This window comes from Podarcis gaigeae, assembly GCF_964106915.1.
Source record: "Podarcis gaigeae genome assembly, chromosome: 3".
Classification (NCBI taxonomy): Eukaryota; Metazoa; Chordata; class Lepidosauria; order Squamata; family Lacertidae; genus Podarcis; species Podarcis gaigeae.
In genome coordinates this window covers 6,827,852-6,847,903 of record NC_139680.1, presented here as the reverse complement: position 1 = coordinate 6,847,903, position 20,052 = coordinate 6,827,852, and the positions used below count along the sequence as shown (strand labels likewise).

At 42.5% G+C, this 20,052-nt stretch overlaps 1 protein-coding gene across 6 annotated transcripts in view; it reads right to left on the bottom strand.

Moving 5' to 3' along the window:
- Positions 1-20,052, bottom strand: part of MEIS1 (Meis homeobox 1) — a 154,479-nt gene that overhangs the window by 16,815 nt on the left and 117,612 nt on the right. For all 6 annotated transcript variants that reach the window (XM_083730555.1, XM_083730554.1, XM_083730552.1 and 3 more), the window contains one exon: positions 18,081-18,157. In XM_083730555.1, the coding sequence (XP_083586681.1) occupies positions 18,081-18,157 (77 nt within the window). The remainder of the gene's footprint in view (positions 1-18,080; positions 18,158-20,052) is intronic.

Below are 20,052 nucleotides of genomic sequence, written 5' to 3'. Positions count from 1 at the left end.
ACCATTTTATCCCTAGGGGTAGGAGAAGACCAGAAGTACCTCCTATTCATAGAATCATAGAATCATAGAGTTGGAAGAGACCACAAGGGCCATCGAGTCCAACCCCCTGCCAAGCAGGAAACACCATCAGAACATTCCTGACATATGGTTGTCAAGCCTCTGCTTAAAGACCTCCAAAGAAGGAGACTCCACCACACTCCTTGGCAGCAAATTCCACTGTCGAACAGCTCTTACTGTCAGGAAATTCTTCCTAATGTTTAGGTGGAATCTTCTTTCTTGTAGTTTGGAGCCATTGCTCCGTGTCCGCTTCTCTGGAGCAGCAGAAAACAACCTTTCTCCTTCCTCTATGTGGCATCCTTTTATATATTTGAACATGGCTATCATATCACCCCTTAACCTCCTCTTCTCCAGGCTAAACATGCCCAGCTCCCTTAGCCGTTCCTCATAAGGCATCGTTTCCAGGCCTTTGACCATTTTGGTTGCCCTCCTCTGGACACGTTCCAGTTCGTCAGTGTCCTTCTTGAACTGTAGTGCCCAGAACTGGACAAGAGACCACTGAGGAGGAGGCAGATCTGGCTTCCAAGGATTGTGCCACAGTCATTGCTGCTACCTGGGCAGCCGCAGTGGCTGAAGCATTCATTGGACACCAGATCTGCTGCCTCTGTGGATCCTGCCGCTTGAGCCAGTCACTTCACCTTGCTTCATAGGTGGGCCAGCCCTGTAGAGAGGGTAGGACACAAGACAGCCTTACAGCCATGTCATATAGCTTCAGCCTAAAAAACCCCAAACGAACAGCATGCATTTGTTAAATAGCACATCTCCAAGATACTATTCTGGGGCATGGTATTGAAATGGTATTGAATTAATAAATTATATATTTCCTAGCTCTCTGCTTTTGACCTAGGTGTAGTACTTAATGCTGGAGTACAAGCTTGGTACACAGACAACCCTATAGAGATGAGACATGGCCAAGTTTATCTAACACTGAAAATACCTGCTGAATATGGCTAGTCTGGAGAGGCCATTATGCCTGAAGCCTTGCAACTTTATGTCATGATCTGTCCTCCTTGAGCCAATCTGTAAGTATTACAGAGGTCACCACCTGTACCATATGTTACCATAATGAGTGGAGCAGGATTAAAGAGGTTTACAAATCCCTCTAAAGCCTAAGCGAGGAAGATGTAGGGTTTTTTTGAGGGAACCATAGCTACAATAATGGTCATAAACTCGATCACACAGCAACAAAAGCAGAGGCAAAAATACAAAGCTGGACAACATGTATCACCAAAATTATATTTTTAAAAATTGCAACTGTAATATTAAGGTAAATCATAAGATACAAGCAAGTAGTAGCAATTCCTGCACACCAGAATGTCATTATTTGATTTTGTTTTCATATCACCTCCTTTCAGGGTGGTGAAATAACTATTCTAGGTAGTTATCTTCACGTTGATTTGACCATTTGCCATCTTTCATAGTCTTTCAGTGGCCCTGAATTTAATAGTATTAACAAATCCAAGCTTAGTAGATCCTTTTATACAGACAAAAAAATGACAATCCAACTAGCAACAGAACTGCCATTTAGCTACAAATCTTGAAACAAATGAAAATCACTTTAAAGGTATTTCCTAGTACTACATAATTACTTCAGACATTGTGTCAGTCCATGCTTTGTGTTAACCAGAGAATGCAAACCATAGCTTGGGCTTCTAAACATTAATCAGGCAAACAATCGTGTCAGGTTCCTGCATACTTTCATTGCCCAACCTCTTAGCTTCGTAAGTTCACTACTCATTGTACAGCAGCCTTTGGAGGCAAAGAAATGGTTGTAAAAATGGCTTGTTGGTTAAGATACCGCAGCAAACCATAGGTGACACATACGGGCATCTCCCACTTACGTGGGGATTACATTCTTGGGTACGGCGTGTACTGTATACATGCAATCATTCTGGTGGGGAGCACAATCTACAAAGCCTGTAAACTTCCTCTAAACTTCGGGAAACCCGTGAAAAACCTTTTAAGAGCCAGCAGCACTTACCAGACTAGTACTTCAAACTGTGGTTTCAGATTATGAGTGGTCTGCTGATTGCAAATCATGGTCTGCCAATTCTGACCTCACCCCTCACCACAGGTTACACTGCTTTAACCACAGTTTGGTCTTAGCCTTGAATTAAACATGTAAACCTGAGAAGCAGTGTAGCGAAAGGGAGTTCTTTATCTCTACCCAATACATTGTATGGATGTTGGGTGTTAGAAGAGGGGTTGCACCTCTGGTGAGGGACACATCATGCTCCTTCTGCGGTAGTATGTCCACTTTTTATCCCTACCCTGTACTCAGCTCTCTCTCTGTGGCTCCCGGAAGCTGTCAGCATGCGACAGTGGCCACACCCCAGGAAATGGCTGGCTGGCTAAACTAGGAGAGGATGGCCAATGGGTCTTAAACCCTCCGTGAGTTAGGGACTTCCCCTGCATGTGAAGACAAGCTCTGGCAGATTGGACGGATGAGACTAATAGTGGATCCAAGGATCCAACAGCCAAGAAGGCGGTTTCTGCATGTGCTGTAGAGGGGCAGATGGGGCTGGTCAACCTAGGAAAGTAGTCTGTCTAGGAGAAGGAAAACTCTGATACTAAATCTCTACTGCCTTGCATGCTATCTTTGGGAGTAGAAAAGTAGTAAACCCTCAAGCTATTTCCGGCACTCTTCCAGGTCGAAGGAGCGCCCATGCGCATGCGCACATACTATTTCCAGTGCTCTGCTGACCCACAAGTCGGTCTCTGCTGCAAGAAAAAAAATGGTGCTGCGGGAAAAAAAGCACAGAATTCCCACGCCGATCCACAGAATGGCCATGGTCCAGTTCCAGGAAACTCATGGGCCAAAAACAGCCCATGGGCCTTAGGTTGCCGACCTCTGAACTAAACCATAGTTTTACTTAGTATATTGTCTGAACCCAGGGTCATAGTTTATCTCCTCCAAATCTTTGCTGTAGTTTGTGATTTGACTGGACCGAGACAAACTATGAGCCTGGGTTTGGGTGATATGCTAAGTCAAACCATGGTTTAGCTCACAGCAACAGGACCAGAGAAAAAGCAAATAAGCTACAATCCCCTTTCCCAGAACCCCTACATCTGCACTAAGCCATGCTTTAACCAGGCTACATTGTTGCAACAATTACAATTGATATTAAAGGATCATATTGTTACACACTTCCATTATAATTTTTAAAGTATACATTATTTACACTGGATCATGTTGAGGACCCTCAAAAGTGCTTCCTTCCTACATGCCTGTAGCTCTGTTTTGTTTCTATGAAGACAAAATTGTTTTATCCAGCAAGGAGGCAACATCTTCCCATTTTTAATATTTCAGGCTGACTTTTTAACCACTCAAAATGCAGTTTCTTTTATGTAGGCTCAGCCTGAAGCAAGTTTATGATGTAAGTGAGAGAGAGGGTCTCTGAGGGAACAGTTCTCTGTTCACTGGCATTTCAATTCTCAATGGCTAATCAGTCTCAATAACTGTTGGCACAAAATAGGTGGAGATCAGGTCTCTCTAAGCACAAATATGCCAGGAAGACTTGTTCCAGATACCAGCTTCTCTGCAATATTATACTCTGCCATCCTTTTAAGACTGGTTTTTGTTATTGCTTAAATTAGAAGGATTCTATCCTTGATTTTTTGCAAATGTAGTAGAGGGATGGCACTACAATAATGAATATTTTTATACATTCTGGATTTAGACAAAAGAAATGAAAGGAAGAATTCTGTTCTGTACTCCTAACAGACCAGAATAAACAAAAAAAATTCCTTCCAGTAGCACCTTAAAGACCAACTAAGTCAGTTCTTGGTATGAGCTTTCGTGTGCATGCACACTTCTTCAGATACACTGAAACAGACCAGAATAAAGACACTGTAAAAACATTTGGGGGGGGGGGAGGAGAGACAAATAATTAGAGTATGTTTGAAAAGAGAGTTTTAATATTCTCTCTATGAAACTTCAAAGCAGATCAGCTATGGAATATTATTCACATTCCTACCACTGTCTGGTCCCTTTACCTTTACCACTGTTACTATCATGAAAAGAGATAGAATGCTGAAGGAAAAATTAAGTCTAGGTTCCAAATTTTAATGTGTAAGCTTTTACATACTGTATCTCACAGCTGGCATATATGTGTATATTCCGCAGATGTGATTACTGATAGGAGGAAGGTAATGTTTCCTTCCTTATAAATGTGTTTCTGTAAGAACAGATTTGTACATCTAACTGTATTTGGTTTATATATTAAAATAATTAGCTACCTATTGCTAATACAAAACGGAAAAACCTCAACAGTAACTATGTCATGAATCCTCAAACCCTTTATTATTTACAACTTTAAAGTGCAGTTTATAGGACTGTGGCACCTCTGTCCCTGCCATCTTTAAAAAATGCAAATTACTTATAAAGTACCTATTTTATTATAAATACGTATTTTGGCCTAAGCTGTTCCTCAACAGTGTGTGTGTTTGTGTGTGTGTGTGTGTATTCCTGCAATTGCTATGACCATTATGGTCAAAACAACAACAATAAATGAAGCATGACCCCCATTTTTATAAAGTACATCAATAACAGAATTAAAGAATTCAGAAAGGATCCAGTAGCTAATGTTGGCCTAACACAGGTATTCATTTTATAGACAGGGGCCGAGATCACAAGAGCCGAGATCATAAACCCACTGGCGGAGGAAGAGGAGTGCGGGGGGAGCGCACCGCCCCCAGCAGCGCGATCTGGTGGGGTGCCATCGTGATTGCCCCCCACCCGTGCTGGACGCCCCACCCCCGCAGGCGGCATACCATGCCCCAGGATGCACACCATGCCCTGTGGGCAATGCGCCCCGCCTCGGGACACGCACTAGCCCCGCCCCTCCTGCTCTCCGCCCCTCGGTGCTGGAGCATGATGCTCGGCCATGCTTAAACCTTACTGTTGTCTTATGCCCCAGAATAAAGGTGCACATTGATGTTCAACTCACAGTTCAATCCTATGCCTATCCAGAATTAAATCCCACTATGTTCAGTGGGATTTAATCCCAGGTAAATTTCATGGGACTGCAGCCTCAAAGAACCTTCAAGTGCTAGTGAACCAGTATCCTTGTCTGTAGTTTATATTTTCCTAGCAACACTACAGAGTTTTGCATTTCCCCCTGACACTACCCCCTGATTTTAAAAAAAAGAGAGGAGTCAAAGTGAATTATTTCTTGGAACTAACTGCTTAAAGCTACTTCCTTGCTTAGAAATGCAGCCAATCACAGAAATTAACTACAGCTTTAGTTCAACGAAGTTTTGGATTCCGTCAACCTGTTAGATTTTAAAATAATCATTTGGGAATTAAGGTCACAATTTTAAAATATTTATTTATTCATTCATTCATTCATACATACATACATACATACCCCACCCATCGGGCTGAGTTTTCCCAGCCACTCTGGGCGGCTTCCAACAGAATAAAACTTCAAAAATTTAAAACTTCCCTAAACAGGGCTGCCTTCAGATGTCTTCTAAAAGTCAGAAAGTTGTTTATTTCCTTGACATCTGGTGGGAGGGCATTCCACAGGGCGGGCGCCACCACTGCGAAGGCCCTCTGCCTGGTTTTAGAACACTCGGGGATAGACAGAGTTTTCATTTGCCATACAATGAGCACTAGATGTACGAGAAAGGTTAACATATTTATCTTTATCTTTATTTATATATATAGAAGAGCTTCATATATTATCCTCTGTGTTGAGGCCATAAAAGTGTTGGTTTTCAGTCTGTAGATCTAGTTTTTTTATATATCTTTATATTTTACATCACACTTTGCTAGAGAGTGTCTGTCAAATCAACTGCTTCACTACTAAGCTAAGCTATCTTTTTTGTTCTAGATCAGAAACCAAAATAATAGCAATTTACTGCTCTAAATTGCTTAGTTTGGGTAGGGTCATATGCGTAGCCTATAAACAGACATATTAAATATGCAGTTGCTGTTAGAAGTCTTATTAATTTACTGTCTTCTCAGTTTTAATCTTGGGTTTAACCTATGTCTACCAGGGGTCTCCATCCTTTTTTGGTCCAAGGGCATGCTTGGAAATTTGAGAAACTGTTGTGGGCACCACCACAAAATAGCTGTCAATAAATCTTCCTTCAGCCAAAGACCTGGTTGAATAACCTTTCCACCTAGTTCCTAAAGGTGTATAATAAAGGCCAGATAAGGCTTCCTGTGGAGAGCGTTCCACAAATGGGGAGCCACTGCAGAAAGGGACTGTTCTTGTGTATGTAGAATGTAGAATGGAGTGATAGTTTCTAAACACTTATTATCCACATGACTAAATGGACTAGTGGATGTTCACTTTTCCTTACAGAGCAACAACATGCATGCTTTTTCCTACTAAGGAACAATAGCTATGGGGGGAAATAGTTAATCACAAAACAGCTTTCACAACTTATATCGCAATACATATTGGCTTTCAGACTAACACTTCATCCTTCAAACTATTTGCCCAGCTTGCTGTTAGCTCTCTGGGACTATTTAAATAATAATTCTAGCAAAATACTTTTGACTGGTTTCAATGATTTCTTTTGGCATTTACCCCACAGTTTTTAAGCTACTGTACCAAGTTCTTCTGCCTGCTTCCAGTCAAGAACAGAGAAACAGACCACAGATGCAAAATGAGCATGACAGTTAAGGTAGGAGGCATAAAAATTAGCTAAGACTTACTGAATACATAAATATGGAAATTTGTTTGCAGCCACTGTACCATGTGCATTTAGAGGACCTGATTTTACACACATATTTTGAATGGGCACAATCCAGCCAAATTTAGGTTTTTGTAAACCTTACTAATTTCAGGCATGTGGTTAATTCTCTCAATGAATCAAATAAGGGTGTGAATTTGGGTTGCATCATGCCAGATACTTTAAAATGCCACAATGATTTACTTTCAAGGAGCCTGTGAACTACCTTCATAGAATTTTTTTTTTATTTCATTTATGAATCGCTTCCTATGAGGCATCCCGAAATGCTTTACAATGTAATACAAACATATATTAAACAGTTACATACATAAAACAGGTAAAACAACTGTATGTGCGCACGCACACACAGAGTTTTTTAAAAAACAGCACCACATACATCAAATCAAGTCAAGTCCAATCCAAACAGGTACCAACTGGTAGATAAGCAGATACCTAGATAAATGAGATAAAGTGATATATTTTTGAAAAGCTACCCGCTTGCATGGTAGCTTTTTAGTTTTGGATTTTGTTTCGCAGAGCAAATATTATGTGGCATTATACTGCCTTTTATATTATCATGCATTATTTTCTCCATCTGCCTTTCTTGCTTCCCCACCCCCAGTTCTTCCCCCCGTCTTTTTTTACTATATTGGGAAAACAACCCATAGCTAAATGTTTAAACAACATCTGTAAGGGCATTATTAAATCATGCCTGAGCATGGGAAAAAAGCAGACCAACCCTTGAAACATGACGATCCCTGATTGATTTTAGATTGCTCAAGTCGGAGAGTATAATTTGGGAAGGTTTTAACGTTTATAGCCAAGTACTTGTGTTTATTGTAACTTTGATTGCTCATAAAAGTATTCATGTTATCACACAGATTCACAACTCAGCATGTCCGCTTAACTGTAACATAAGCAACAGCAGAGTGATCTAAGAAAGTCAGATGCATATTTAACCAACCTGCCTGGTACTAAAAATTTAACCTGAATTGTCATTTAGCCCTCAGATTGTGGCTGTGCATAGTGACTGCAATCTCCTTTCAGTACTTTCCCATGGTAATAGCAGGAAACTTCAGAACCAGGGGCCAAATGCAGGCCTCTTTTTAGCCCTTGGAAATCTTTCCAGCCTACACTCTCCTCAAGCCACACCCTCATTGAGTGCTTTTGCTTGGATGGATGGTGTCCTTGATTCCTCTTGCTTGCTTGAAAATGTCTCTGTGTGTACAGAAATCTGACTTTCACCCAGCTGGAATGTAACCTACTTTACAAATTTAAGAGTCATGCGCATTGCTCTACCAACTTTTGCATATACCCCGCCCACCAGTGGAATGTGGCCCCTGGAAGGTTTCTCACAAGGAAATGTGTCTCACTGGTTGAAAAAGATCTCCCTCCCTTGCATTAGGAAAAACAGTTGCAGAAGTACCACAGAATCAGCCAGCCGTGGAAGAATTGAAGATCAGACTTAAATTTAGCAAAGTAAAATGAAAAGGGGCACAATGCCAGATTTCTCTGGATGTAGTTCACTTCTGGCATACTGAAGTCAAGGTACATCAGGGATTGTCAACTGGTCCCTACCGCCCACTAGTGGGCATTTCAGGATTCTAGGTGGGCGGTAGGGGGTTCTACGGCACAAGCTGAATCCTCCTTCCATTGAGCACTGGTGGGCAGTAAGGAAATTTTACCATCAAGAAAGATGCATTAGTGGGCGGTAGGTATAAAAAGGTTGAGCCACATGATGATTATAACCAACTCAAGTGCTGTGGCCAACTCAAGTGTTGTATTATAACCAACTCAAGTGTTGTGACAAAATCCAGGCTGGAGGAATCCATGGCACCTGCTTTTTGCAGTGGCTAGAATTATCTGAGAAAAATGGACAAGATGTGCAAGACAGCAGGCTGACCACTGGTGTGGCACATCTTCCACATTAAAAGTCCTCCACAGGTTGTTGTTTTTTGCTACAAGGTTCTGCTTTGATGTGGGTTATCTGTGAGAGGTCTAGTACAGTGTTTCCCAACCGGTGTTCCGCGGCACACTAGTGTGCCGCGAGACTTTGCCTGGTGTGCCGTGGGAGGGAGGCGGGCTCCCTGTGCTTCGGGCAACAGGCTGCCGCCCCAAGCCTTGCGCGCCTGGCAGGAGCTCCTGCCCGGCGCGCAAGGCTTGCAGACACTCGCCCGAAGCACGGGGAGCCCTCCGTAGGGCTCCCTGTGCTTCGGGCAACAGGATACCGCCCCAAGCCTTGCGCGCCTGGCAGGAGCTCCTGCCGGGCGCGCAAGACTTGCAGACACTCGCCCGAAGCACGGGCAGCCCTCCGTAGGGCTCCCTGTGCTTCGGGCAACAGGCTGCCGCCCCAAGCCTTGCGCGCCTGGCAGGAGCTCCTGCCGGGCGCGCAAGGCTTGCAGACACTCGCCCGAAGCACGGGGAGCCCTCCGTAGGGCTCCCTGTGCTTCGGGCAACAGGCTGCCGCCCCAAGCCTTGCGCGCCTGGCAGGAGCTCCTGCCCGGCGCGCAAGGCTTGCAGACACTCGCCCGAAGCACGGAGAGCCCTCCGTAGGGCTCCCTGTGCTTCGGGCAACAGGCTGCCGCCCCAAGCCTTTCGCGCCTGGCAGGAGCTCCTGCCGGGCGCGCAAGACTTGCAGACACTCGCCCGAAGCATGGGCAGCCCTCCGTAGGGCTCCCTGTGCTTCGGGCAACAGGCGGCCGCCCCAAGCCTTGCGCGCCTGGCAGGAGCTCCTGCCGGGCGCGCAAGGCTTGCAGACACTCGCCCGAAGCACTGGGAGCCCTCCGTAGGGCTCCCTGTGCTTCGGGCAACAGGCTGCCGCCCCAAGCCTTGCGCGCCTGGCAGGAGCTCCTGCCGGGCGCGCAAGGCTTGCAGACACTCGCCCGAAGCACGGGGAGCCCTCCGTAGGGCTCCCTGTGCTTCGGGCAACAGGCTGCCGCCCCAAGCCTTGCCGCCTGGCAGGAGCTCCTGCCGGGCGCGCAGGGTTGCAGACACTCGCCCGAAGCACGGGGAGCCCTCCGTAGGGCTCCCTGTGCTTCGGGCAACAGGCTGCCGCCCCAAGCGGCATATAGTCAATATAGGCACAGAGTTAATTTTTTAAACATTTTCTAATGGTGGTGTGCCTCGAGATTTTTTTCATGAAACAAGTGTGCCTTTGCCCAAAAAAGGTTGGGAAACACTGGTCTAGTACTGTGGCCCTACCTTATTTATGTACCCCTATGATGTTTTAGTTTATAATTCTGTACTGTGTAATGTTTTATTTCTGACTATCGGTCGAATAAAGGAAATTGATTGATTGCTACAAGGTTCCCCAGGGCAGGTTCCTTAGATCCTGGGAACAAGCCAAGGTTGCAAACTTGAATAAAATGAGGAGGAGGTAGGTAGGCCCCATCCCACATAATCCCACATGATGCAGTGCATGCACACCATTTGAATGGCAATGCCCATCAACTTGGGGAGGGGGCGGTGTTCCCCTCAAATATTTTATTGGGGGTGACAAAGACCCCTCAGCCCCTAGCAGCTGGCTCCTATGGACCAAGCCACTGTGCCAGCATGCAGAAAGCAGATTGTTAAGAATAAAAGCAGGTTATGAGCAAATGAGATATTAGTTAGGATGTAAAAGGTTCATGAGGAACTAAATTGTCATCAGCGTGGTCTTGATGGATTTAATACCAAATATATGAAATATCCATTTGGATTATTGATAAAGAATCAAAGGCTATCCATGCTAGGCCTATGAGTGTCCCATTTCTACCACCTCCCCATAGTGCTCACTAACATAAGTTTCAGAAGAAGCTCAAATTCCAGGGGCAAATGCTTTGTGGCTCAAAACCACCATGGTTTCGTATTGTATGCTTTTATTGATTTCATGTTATTATTTTCAGGTTTTACTGCTTAGAGGTTTTATCTTCTTGTACATAGAAAGGCAAATTTCTAATCTCTAGCTATAATCTTAAATTATAGTATGCTGCTTATAATCTTAAATTAAAGTATGCTGCTTTTTAAAATAATCAGGATGATGTTGGTTTAGGCAATCTTGAGTAAAACCAAGGCAAATTCTCATGTCCACTGAATAAAACAACAAGGATGTTCTCAGAAAATTTAAGTACGTAAGCAATATTAAACTTAGAAACATCCAAAATATGATACAAGAAATCATGCAAACATTTTCAAGAAGCATTATGAAAAACTCTCTTTTTTGCAGAAGCACCATAAAATCTGGCATTCCTAGTTTATTTCTAGTATCATGCTACCAAGACATGAGTTTGGGTTTTCCATACACATTTCACATATTCCCACATGTTGTGTTGCTGCCAATAATTCATGACTGATCTACACCCAGGCTGCCCTTCAGCATTTCATTTAATCTCTGCAACGATGATTTACAATGACTCATCATTAATACAAAAATGTGTGTTAACAAGTTTTGAAAGATCTAAAAAAAGAAGACATTTCCTTAGAGTTGTGGCTGAACGACTTATGAACCAATTGAATAAAGAGAAAACAAACCATAAATGATAGGTTAGCTCTCCCCTAGTAGCAAACAAGTTTAAGAAAAAATATAAACTTACAGAATAGCTATTTGTATGCATATTATTTCCACAGTCCCTAATCTTACATATAAGACTTTTCACTGTGTCCAGTTATTTCAATCACACTTAGGAGCAGTTAAAGCAGCCCAGCATCATCTTTCCAGCCTCATCTTTCCAGGACCTCAGGAGCGATCCACAAACCTAGTGCACTGTGTGCTGCTGACCTGACATGTCCTTTCCCCCTCTGCACCAGTGCAGACAACTGCTGAGCCCTAACAGCACCCAGGCATAGCCAAGATCCAGGCAGCAAGTGCCTAAGTTGTCCCCAGCTGTTGCAGGGGAACCATCACAAAAGTTTCCAGATAGAAGAGAAGAACTGGCATGTTTAACAGAGCCTCTGGGCTTTGCTCTGTCCCAATCCCAGGGCTCAGTTGATACCTCAGTGAGATAGAGTTGCATCAGCTCAATGTAGCCTGACTACAGTTCTCTCTCGAGGCCTGTTTCACCCCGTGCTATTAACCATGTGTTCACAGCAGGTGGACATAGATTTGGCCACAGCAGCTGCATATTTCATGCTCCTAGACTAGTAGCAGGTAAAGTTCAAATCCCACTTGTGATGGATCTTGGGCATCCAATGTCTCAAACTTAGTTCTCTATTAATAAAACAACAAGGTCATCTTCAGGGATTTGTTAGGCATTTCACGTCACATATAGCAGTCTTATACATAAATGACCAATAGAAGTTATCTCTTCCTCAAGTGAAATTTTGGTTCACTTGTTCCTTCATTCCTCATATCATGCCAGCTATTTCTGAAGCTATCATATGGAAGCCTACTATGTCTTTGATTTTGTTTTGTTTTTTGAACTAACAGTGGAATCAAAATAGCAAAATGTCACCCCAACACACTCAGGCTTTAAGCACATGCTTAATTAATTCTCTTGTTTTGAACCACTGTGGTGGGACAATAAGCAGTACAACCTAATTGCAATTCCATGGGATATTTCTTATGTTCTGTTTCCATCCTATGTACGCGCTCGCTCTCTCTCTCTCTCTCTCTCTCTCTCTCTCTCTCTCTCTCTCTCACACACACACACACACACATACACATTATAAATACATACCTGAAACAATGCCAAAGTAAAATGCTTCAATGATAATAAAATTTACACAATGGTTTAAACAGTTGAAAGACCATCACATACATCTTGTAAAGACCATCTTGTAATCCTTACAACAACCTGCAAAGTACAGTATGTCAATATCATTATCCTCATTTGCAGATGAGGCTAAAGCTGAGAGAGATTGGATTGCCTAAACCACCATACAAAAAAGTCAAACCTGGGACAACTTGCAAGAAAAGACACCTAAATGTTTATGTGTATACAAATACAGACACACACAAATAATACACCTATATTTTTGTTTCACAGAAGTGATACTTAACATCTTAAGTCGGGGGCAGGAGCTAAAGGTGCTCAGGGACTGTTTGTAGACTGCAGAAGTCTGATTCTCCCTCCCCCATTTTAAGAGCCTGAGAGTCACTGAGAGGGAGGGACTGGCCATGGGAAGGTTGATGTTGTTGCAGAAAGACAAGTGGATCCCCCAATAAGGAAACAGCAGTGTGTTGTCCAGAACCACAGCACAGAATCCACAGGTTCTCAGGAGCTAGCCAAAATAATTTCAGGGGCTAGATGTGTCACACTGACAGCATTTTGCTGCCAGCAGGCCCATCCCTGTTCAGAAACATCCTGTGTCATTAAAATGCACAAATTACATTTTAGGAAGCTATCCTAAACCACATCTGTTCCCCCCAGGATATTACATGTTAGTCATACCCACCATTCGTAATTGTTGATAAAATATTATCTATGTTTAAAATCTATTCTCACAGGCTAGAATCATTCACAGGCTCCACCTTGCAAGGTTCTCAGAATGTGACTTCTAATAAAAGCTGATATAAACAAACACATGGAGAATATATACTTCTAGGCCAGTCTAGGAGGATGTCTGCAATGGTTAACAAGAAGAGTCCAAGAAGCAATTTTAGGCAAGGATTGACATCTTATCCAAATGAGGAGAACAAAAAGGAACACAAACTTTGGCTAAAGACATGCAGGCAGACAATAAGAGATGCAAAAGAAGGATTTGTTAAAAATATAAAAGCCAGCAACAAACAATTCCTTAAATATCAGTAAAAGAAGACTGGCTAGAGAGGCAGTTGGTGCTTTGGAAAACAAGATAATCAAAGGAGGAGCATAAACAAATTACAGAGAAGTTGAATGAATCACTGGCATCTGTTTTTACAGTGGAAGATATAGGACAGATCCCTCTGCCTGCACTAACTTTCACAGGAAAGGAGTCTGAGGAATTGAGGCAAATAGTGGTGAAGAGAGAACAAGTGTTAGGCCTTACTGACAAAATAAAAAACGACAAATCACTGGGTCTGGAATGGATAGCATGTGAAATTGCTGATCTTCTAACAAATATATGTAAATTGCCCCTAAGCTAACCAACCTGGAAACTGGTCAATGTAACACCATTTTTAAAAAAGGGGATCACAGGGGATCCTGGAAATTTTAGGCTGGTTAGCTTAGCACAGGAGTCAGCAACCTAAGGCCCGTGGGCCGCAAGCAGCCCATGGAGGTAGTTTGACCGGCCCACGAGCTGCCCCCCAACTGAGCTGCCTGCTCGTGCCCTGTGCTAAACCAGCGTAGCGCAGTGTGGGAACTCACTTCTGTGACGCCGAAAATCACATCTACGCAGATGTTGAAAATCACAGACGCACAGGCAATCCGGCCCATGGAGGGATCTCCGCGGGACCGATCCGGCCCAGGAAAGATAAACCTTCCTGACCCCTGGCTTAGCATCTGTTCCAGGAAAACTAGTGTCTCACTGAGCATATAGAAGCAGAACTAGGATGGCCTCTGCAAGGGGAAGTTCTTTAAGTGTGTAAACAAGCATATAGAGGTGATCCAGTTGACATTATGTACTTGAGCTTTCAAAAAGCTTTTGACAAACTACCTTAGCAAAGACTCCCAAAGATGCTTAGCAGTCATGCATTAAGAAAAGAGGCCCTTTTGTAGATCAGGAACTGGTTAAGTAACAGGAAGCAGAGAGGAGGAATAAATGGTCGGTTCTCCCAAGGGATGAATGTGGAAAGTGGAGTCCCCCAACAGTTGGTATTGTGATCTATACTCTTTAACTTGTTCATAAATAAACTAGAACTAGGGGTGTGCAGTGAGATAGCCACATCTACTGATGATATACATTTTTTCAGGGTGGTTAAAACAAAAATAGATTGTGAGGAACTGCAAAAGGATCCCTCCAAACTGAGTGAACGGGAAAGGAAATGGCAAATGCAATTCAATGTAAGCAAGTTCAAAATGATGTACATTGAGTTTTTAAAATGGCGCCGTAGGTTAAACTACTGTGCCGCTTGGGCTTGCTGATCAAAAGGTCGGCGGTTCGAATCCCTGATACGGGGTGAGCTCCCGGTGCTCGGTCCCAGCTCCTGCCAACCTAGCAGTTCGAAAGCACATCAAAGTGCAAGTAGATAAATAGGTACCGCTCCGTTGGGAAGGTAAACGGCGTTTCCGTGCGCTGCTCTGGTTTCGCCAGAAGCGGCTTAGTCATGCTGGACACATGACCCAGAAAAACTGTCTGCGGAAGCAGACAAACGCCGGCTCCCTCGGCCTGCAAAGCGAGGTGAGTGCAGCAACCCTAGAGTCGTTCATGACTGGACTTAATTGTCAGGGATCCCTTTAAAAAGGTAAAGGTAAAGGTACCCCTGCCCGTACGGGCCAGTCTTGACAGACTCTGGGGTTGTGCGCCCATCTCACTCAAGAGGCCAGGGGCCAGCGCTGTCCGGAGACACTTCCGGGTCACGTGGCCAGCGTGACATCGCTGCTCTGGCGAGCCAGAGCCGCACACGGAAACGCCGTTTACCTTCCCGCTGGTAAGCGGTCCCTATTTATCTACTTGCACCCGGGGGTGCTTTCGAACTGCTAGGTTGGCAGGCGCTGGGACCGAGCAGCGGGAGCGCACCCCGCCGCAGGGATTCGAACCACCGACCTTTCGATCGGCAAGTCCTAGGCGCTGAGGCTTTAACCCACAGCGCCACCTGCGTCCCTCAGGGATCCCTTTACCTTTACCTAAATTTCACATATATGCTCATGGGGTCAACTGACAGTGACTAATAAGGAATGAGACTTGGTACTGTAGTGATAAATGAAGGTGTTGACCTAGTGTACAATAGCTATCAAATTCCAGGTTAGAGATCATCAGGAAAGGGGTTGAAAACGCAGCTGCGACAATGCCATTAAGCAAATCTTTGAATACTGTGTACAATTCTGGTCACCTCATCTCAAATACTGTATCAAAGAACTGGTAAAGTCTCAGAAAATGGCAATCAAAATGACTGACGGGCTGAATCAACTCTCCTAAGTGGGAAGGTTACTACATTTGGGGCTTTTTCTTTTAGAGAAAAGGCAAGGGAGGAGAAATGAAAGAGGTATATAAAATTATGCAGGATGTGGAGAAAGTGGGAAGAAAAACACTTGTGTTCCTCTCACATAATACTAGAACCTGGGAACCCAATGAAGCCTTATATTGGAAGATTCAGGACAGATTAAAGAAAGTACTTTTTTACACAGCTCATAGTGTATGGAATTCACCCCCCCCCCCACAGGTGGTTGGCCACCATCTTGAATAGCTTTAGAAGAGGATTTGACTAATTCATGGAAGATAAGACTACTTATATGGAAGACAAGGCTACTAGCCACAATGGGCCTGCTTTACCTCCACTGACAAAGGCAGTAAGCCTCTGAACCAGTTGTTGAGAATTGCTAGTTGGAGAGAGTGCTGTCCAACTGAGGCCAGGGACAATGGGACTTGTAGTCCAACAACATCTGGAGAGGGCCACAAGCTGGCCACCCCTGCTTTAGACTTTCAGCAGCATAGTTTAAATATCCTTGTGTCATTCATACTATAGCCACATGTTCCTACGATGGTCATGATTCAACCAAAGTTGCTAACTAACCTCAGTGCTCAGTGAAATAGATTTTAGTATGCAATTTTTTCTTGATTTAAAATAAATGGGAGGTAAATGTAGCTTCACCTCATGTGGATTGGGTCCAATTTTGGGGCACACAGGCAAGCAAACCAAATACATTTCTCATAATATCAGAACTATACACCCCCCCCCCAGTTTCTCTTATTTGCAAAATTGCGTACAAGATTGAAGGACAAATGCACTAAGACACAGAGGCAATATACATTAGTAAATCTGCATCAAGTGTGCTTTCATATTCTGATGTCCCTATTAGTGATTAATACATATATATATTCTAATTATTTGAGAATATTTAAACATGGTATTATAAAAATATATCAGGACGTGAAATTCAATATACAAAGCATTCTGTGTTTTTCATTATTCAACACATTTAAAAGGCTACAACAAATAGATCTCCCATGACTGCTGTAAGGTCGCAGAAATTGATAACCCTTACAAGCTATATTATGGGAGTCTGCCTGTGTCTCACAGATAGTGCACTTTGTGAATTAATCCTCTGAAGGCAAATATATTGTAAGTAGCTTGTTATCTCCAAAGTACTAAATTGAAGAATACATGGGATTATATTGACAGAAATTACATTTTCTGTAATGGGGTTTAATATATCTGAAACGTCTCCCATCGGTCCCTAGTCACACTCTGACAGAGAAAGGTTGGTTAATGCAGGTGCAGTAAGGCATCAAAACCAAATTTATTCACTAAAATGGATTAGGCCATGTAATTAAAGCTTCAGCAATATTAATCTCTGACACTTACTGAATAATATAAAATACTTTTGTCTAGAAGCTGGCCCTCTCCCATTTCTCCTCTCCCCTACCCCACCAAGCTTTGAGCTTGCTGTGGACATTTTCTGGATATTACTTCAAAGAGGATAAGGTTTCCACATCGTAAACACTAATCAAAAAATATTAGGACAATTAATTAGATACACTTAATTTTACACCGCATTAGATTTCAGTATGCTTCAGATATAAGCCTTGTTCTGGTACACTGTGTGAAACCTGAATTTCTGTGCAAAACATATGGCAATGCATTAAATCATTTTTTTTTAAATGGTGATCTTTTTGCTAACATAGGACCCATGTAATCAGAAACAGCAAAAGCTTAATATTTTTAAGGAGACCTTTTCTTTCTTTCTCCCAAAGCAAGATTTGGGGCAGATTTGTTTCAGGTTGTTCCTTTTTATGCTGTAAAGCAATTTTAGAACCAGCTTTCTCAGATCATGGGTGTGGTCCCATGCTCAGTTTGCTTAACTTACATTGACTTTAATGGGATTTAAACAGCTTGTATGCTGTGTCGCAAGAGCAGTGAGCACACTTTAATACAAATCTAGCCGGAATGAACTGACGACTACAGAAGAACTATAATAATGGTTAATTTATTTGTAATTTCCTAGCAATAGAGAAATTGACTGCTCGAAAGGTGACCTAAAATAGATCCATTCTAGCCAGGCAGCAGGCGCCACACAAATAGTTATGCATTGAAATCTAACTATTCCCCAAGTTATGAGAAAGCAAATATCTATAATCTTGAAGGAGTAGAAGAACCCTGAAGGAGTAAAATAACTAGTTCCCCTAGCTGAAAACATCACTGAGGCGACGCTGGTTTTGTACCCATAAACTAGCAAAGAAATGTAGGCTACTGCATCATCTCAATGCAAACCATTAGCTGCAGGCTGCCAGAGGCTGGAATACTGATTGTGTGCAAACATTAAAGCACAATTACTTACCAATTGTTCACTTGAAGTATTGTGAGCCCCGTGTCTTGTGCCAACTGCTTTTTCTGTTCTTCTGAAGGGTAAGGATGCTGTAAGATACCAAAGTATATGTACATAAATATTATATATACATACATTAAACGATAATTTTACCAGCTATCTTAGTTGAATCGTAAAAGTGCAGTATCTATAATTAAAGCCAAAAATGCTGAGGTGTGTCACTCTCATAATTATTAATGGGCTACTACATCATATAATTAATGGCAGTAAAAGACAAGCCAATTATAATGATTAGTGAAGTGTAGAAAGAGCTGCTTAGGATACAAGCAAGTACTTTTGACACTGAGGGAGGGTAGTTGCAACAGTAGCACAAAGTTCCAACTCTTGTTTGAGAGAATTACATACGTTATCATTTTCTGTATTTTGCACAACACTTGTTAAAAATATATGCAACAGTCTATACTCTGATTTTATACCAATATGAGGCCTGCATCTTACTGGCAAACATTAACTTTGCTTATGAATTTTGTTCTAATGAACCAACCCAGCTACCAACTTTTGATAAAAATACTTGTGTTTTATGCACTTAAAGTGTTAAGGCTCAATTGTAGTCAAGAACAAGTGCAATCATTAACTCAGAAATTCAACTTCTGCTGTGAGGATTTCAGCTTTCAGTTTAGAAAATGCCCTCTCATCACATTATTTTACTTCTGCATAGCTTTATGCCATATTTATGCATGGGGCTATTAATCCTTTGATCAAACTGGGACTCCTAAACAGGGGTTCACGGACCACCAGTGGTTCCGCATTGTGTCTGTGGGTTTGTAGTTGACAATGGGAGATGGCATATCCTTCACAATAAGTATACATATTTATTTTATATATTTTATTGCTGCTTTCATTTCTTATATGTAACTGAAATAGCAATGCATAAAATGATACACATACATACATACATACATACATACATATATAGAAATGCAATTAAAACTATACAGCATCTAGCAGAGTGCATTACAACAACAGGCAAAAAATTCTTTAAATGGTCTAGCAAGACCCTTATCAATTTTGAAGTGATGCATTGAGTTGGGATCCACTGTATTAAAATATTTCTGGACTTTCAGTATAAACACCACCACACCAGGAGGCTCTCAGAATCAATACTGACTAATCTATTATGGCCCACTTCATTAAAAACAGGAATTCAGCTCACTGTAATTTAGAATGCTATTCGCTGTAATCATAATTCGCAAGACTTTCAAAATAAAATTAGATAATGATTGGGAGCTTTCTTCATGTATTTCCCCCAAAATAAATCAATATTGTGGGTCCCATAAACATTTCAAATATTATCTGTTCCATTACTGCTCCCTGTTATTTGTTCCATATTACTATCCCAAGTAATTTTTTGGTGTTGCCATGGCTGTGATAATCAGTGCGGTGTGGGTCCATGTACTTCTGCTTCATATCACACATAATACATTTCTCCACATCATCCTGGGGTCACATGCCTGGGAACAGTTTGCATGAAGTGAGGTTGGGAAAGTGAAAATGACAATGTGAAGCAAGTGGCAACGGTACCCCTGTGCAACCACATGGCAGGCATCAGCAGTGAACTGAGTAAAAAAGCATTTGCTGGGGCCTAAGGACTGCTGTATGAGCCACTATAGAGCCCCACTAACATCTTCCCTGTTATTGCACACATGTGAAGTGATCACGTTATTGCACACATGTGAAGTGATACCCATTAGCCAGCCTTTGGTTCAACACATGCAGGTATAGTTTCCATAAATATATATTAAATCAGATTCATTGCCCTGGAAGCCCCTTTCCCTAACCTGCATTGGTTACACACTGGGAAGAGAAAGCGTATTATGCTTTCTCAAGGGCTTCTTCTTTTCCATGCATCCATGAACAAAATGAAGCTAGGAGAGCCCACAGATAGCCTCTTGCCCAAGGGCCCGCAAAATCCTGAATAACTTCT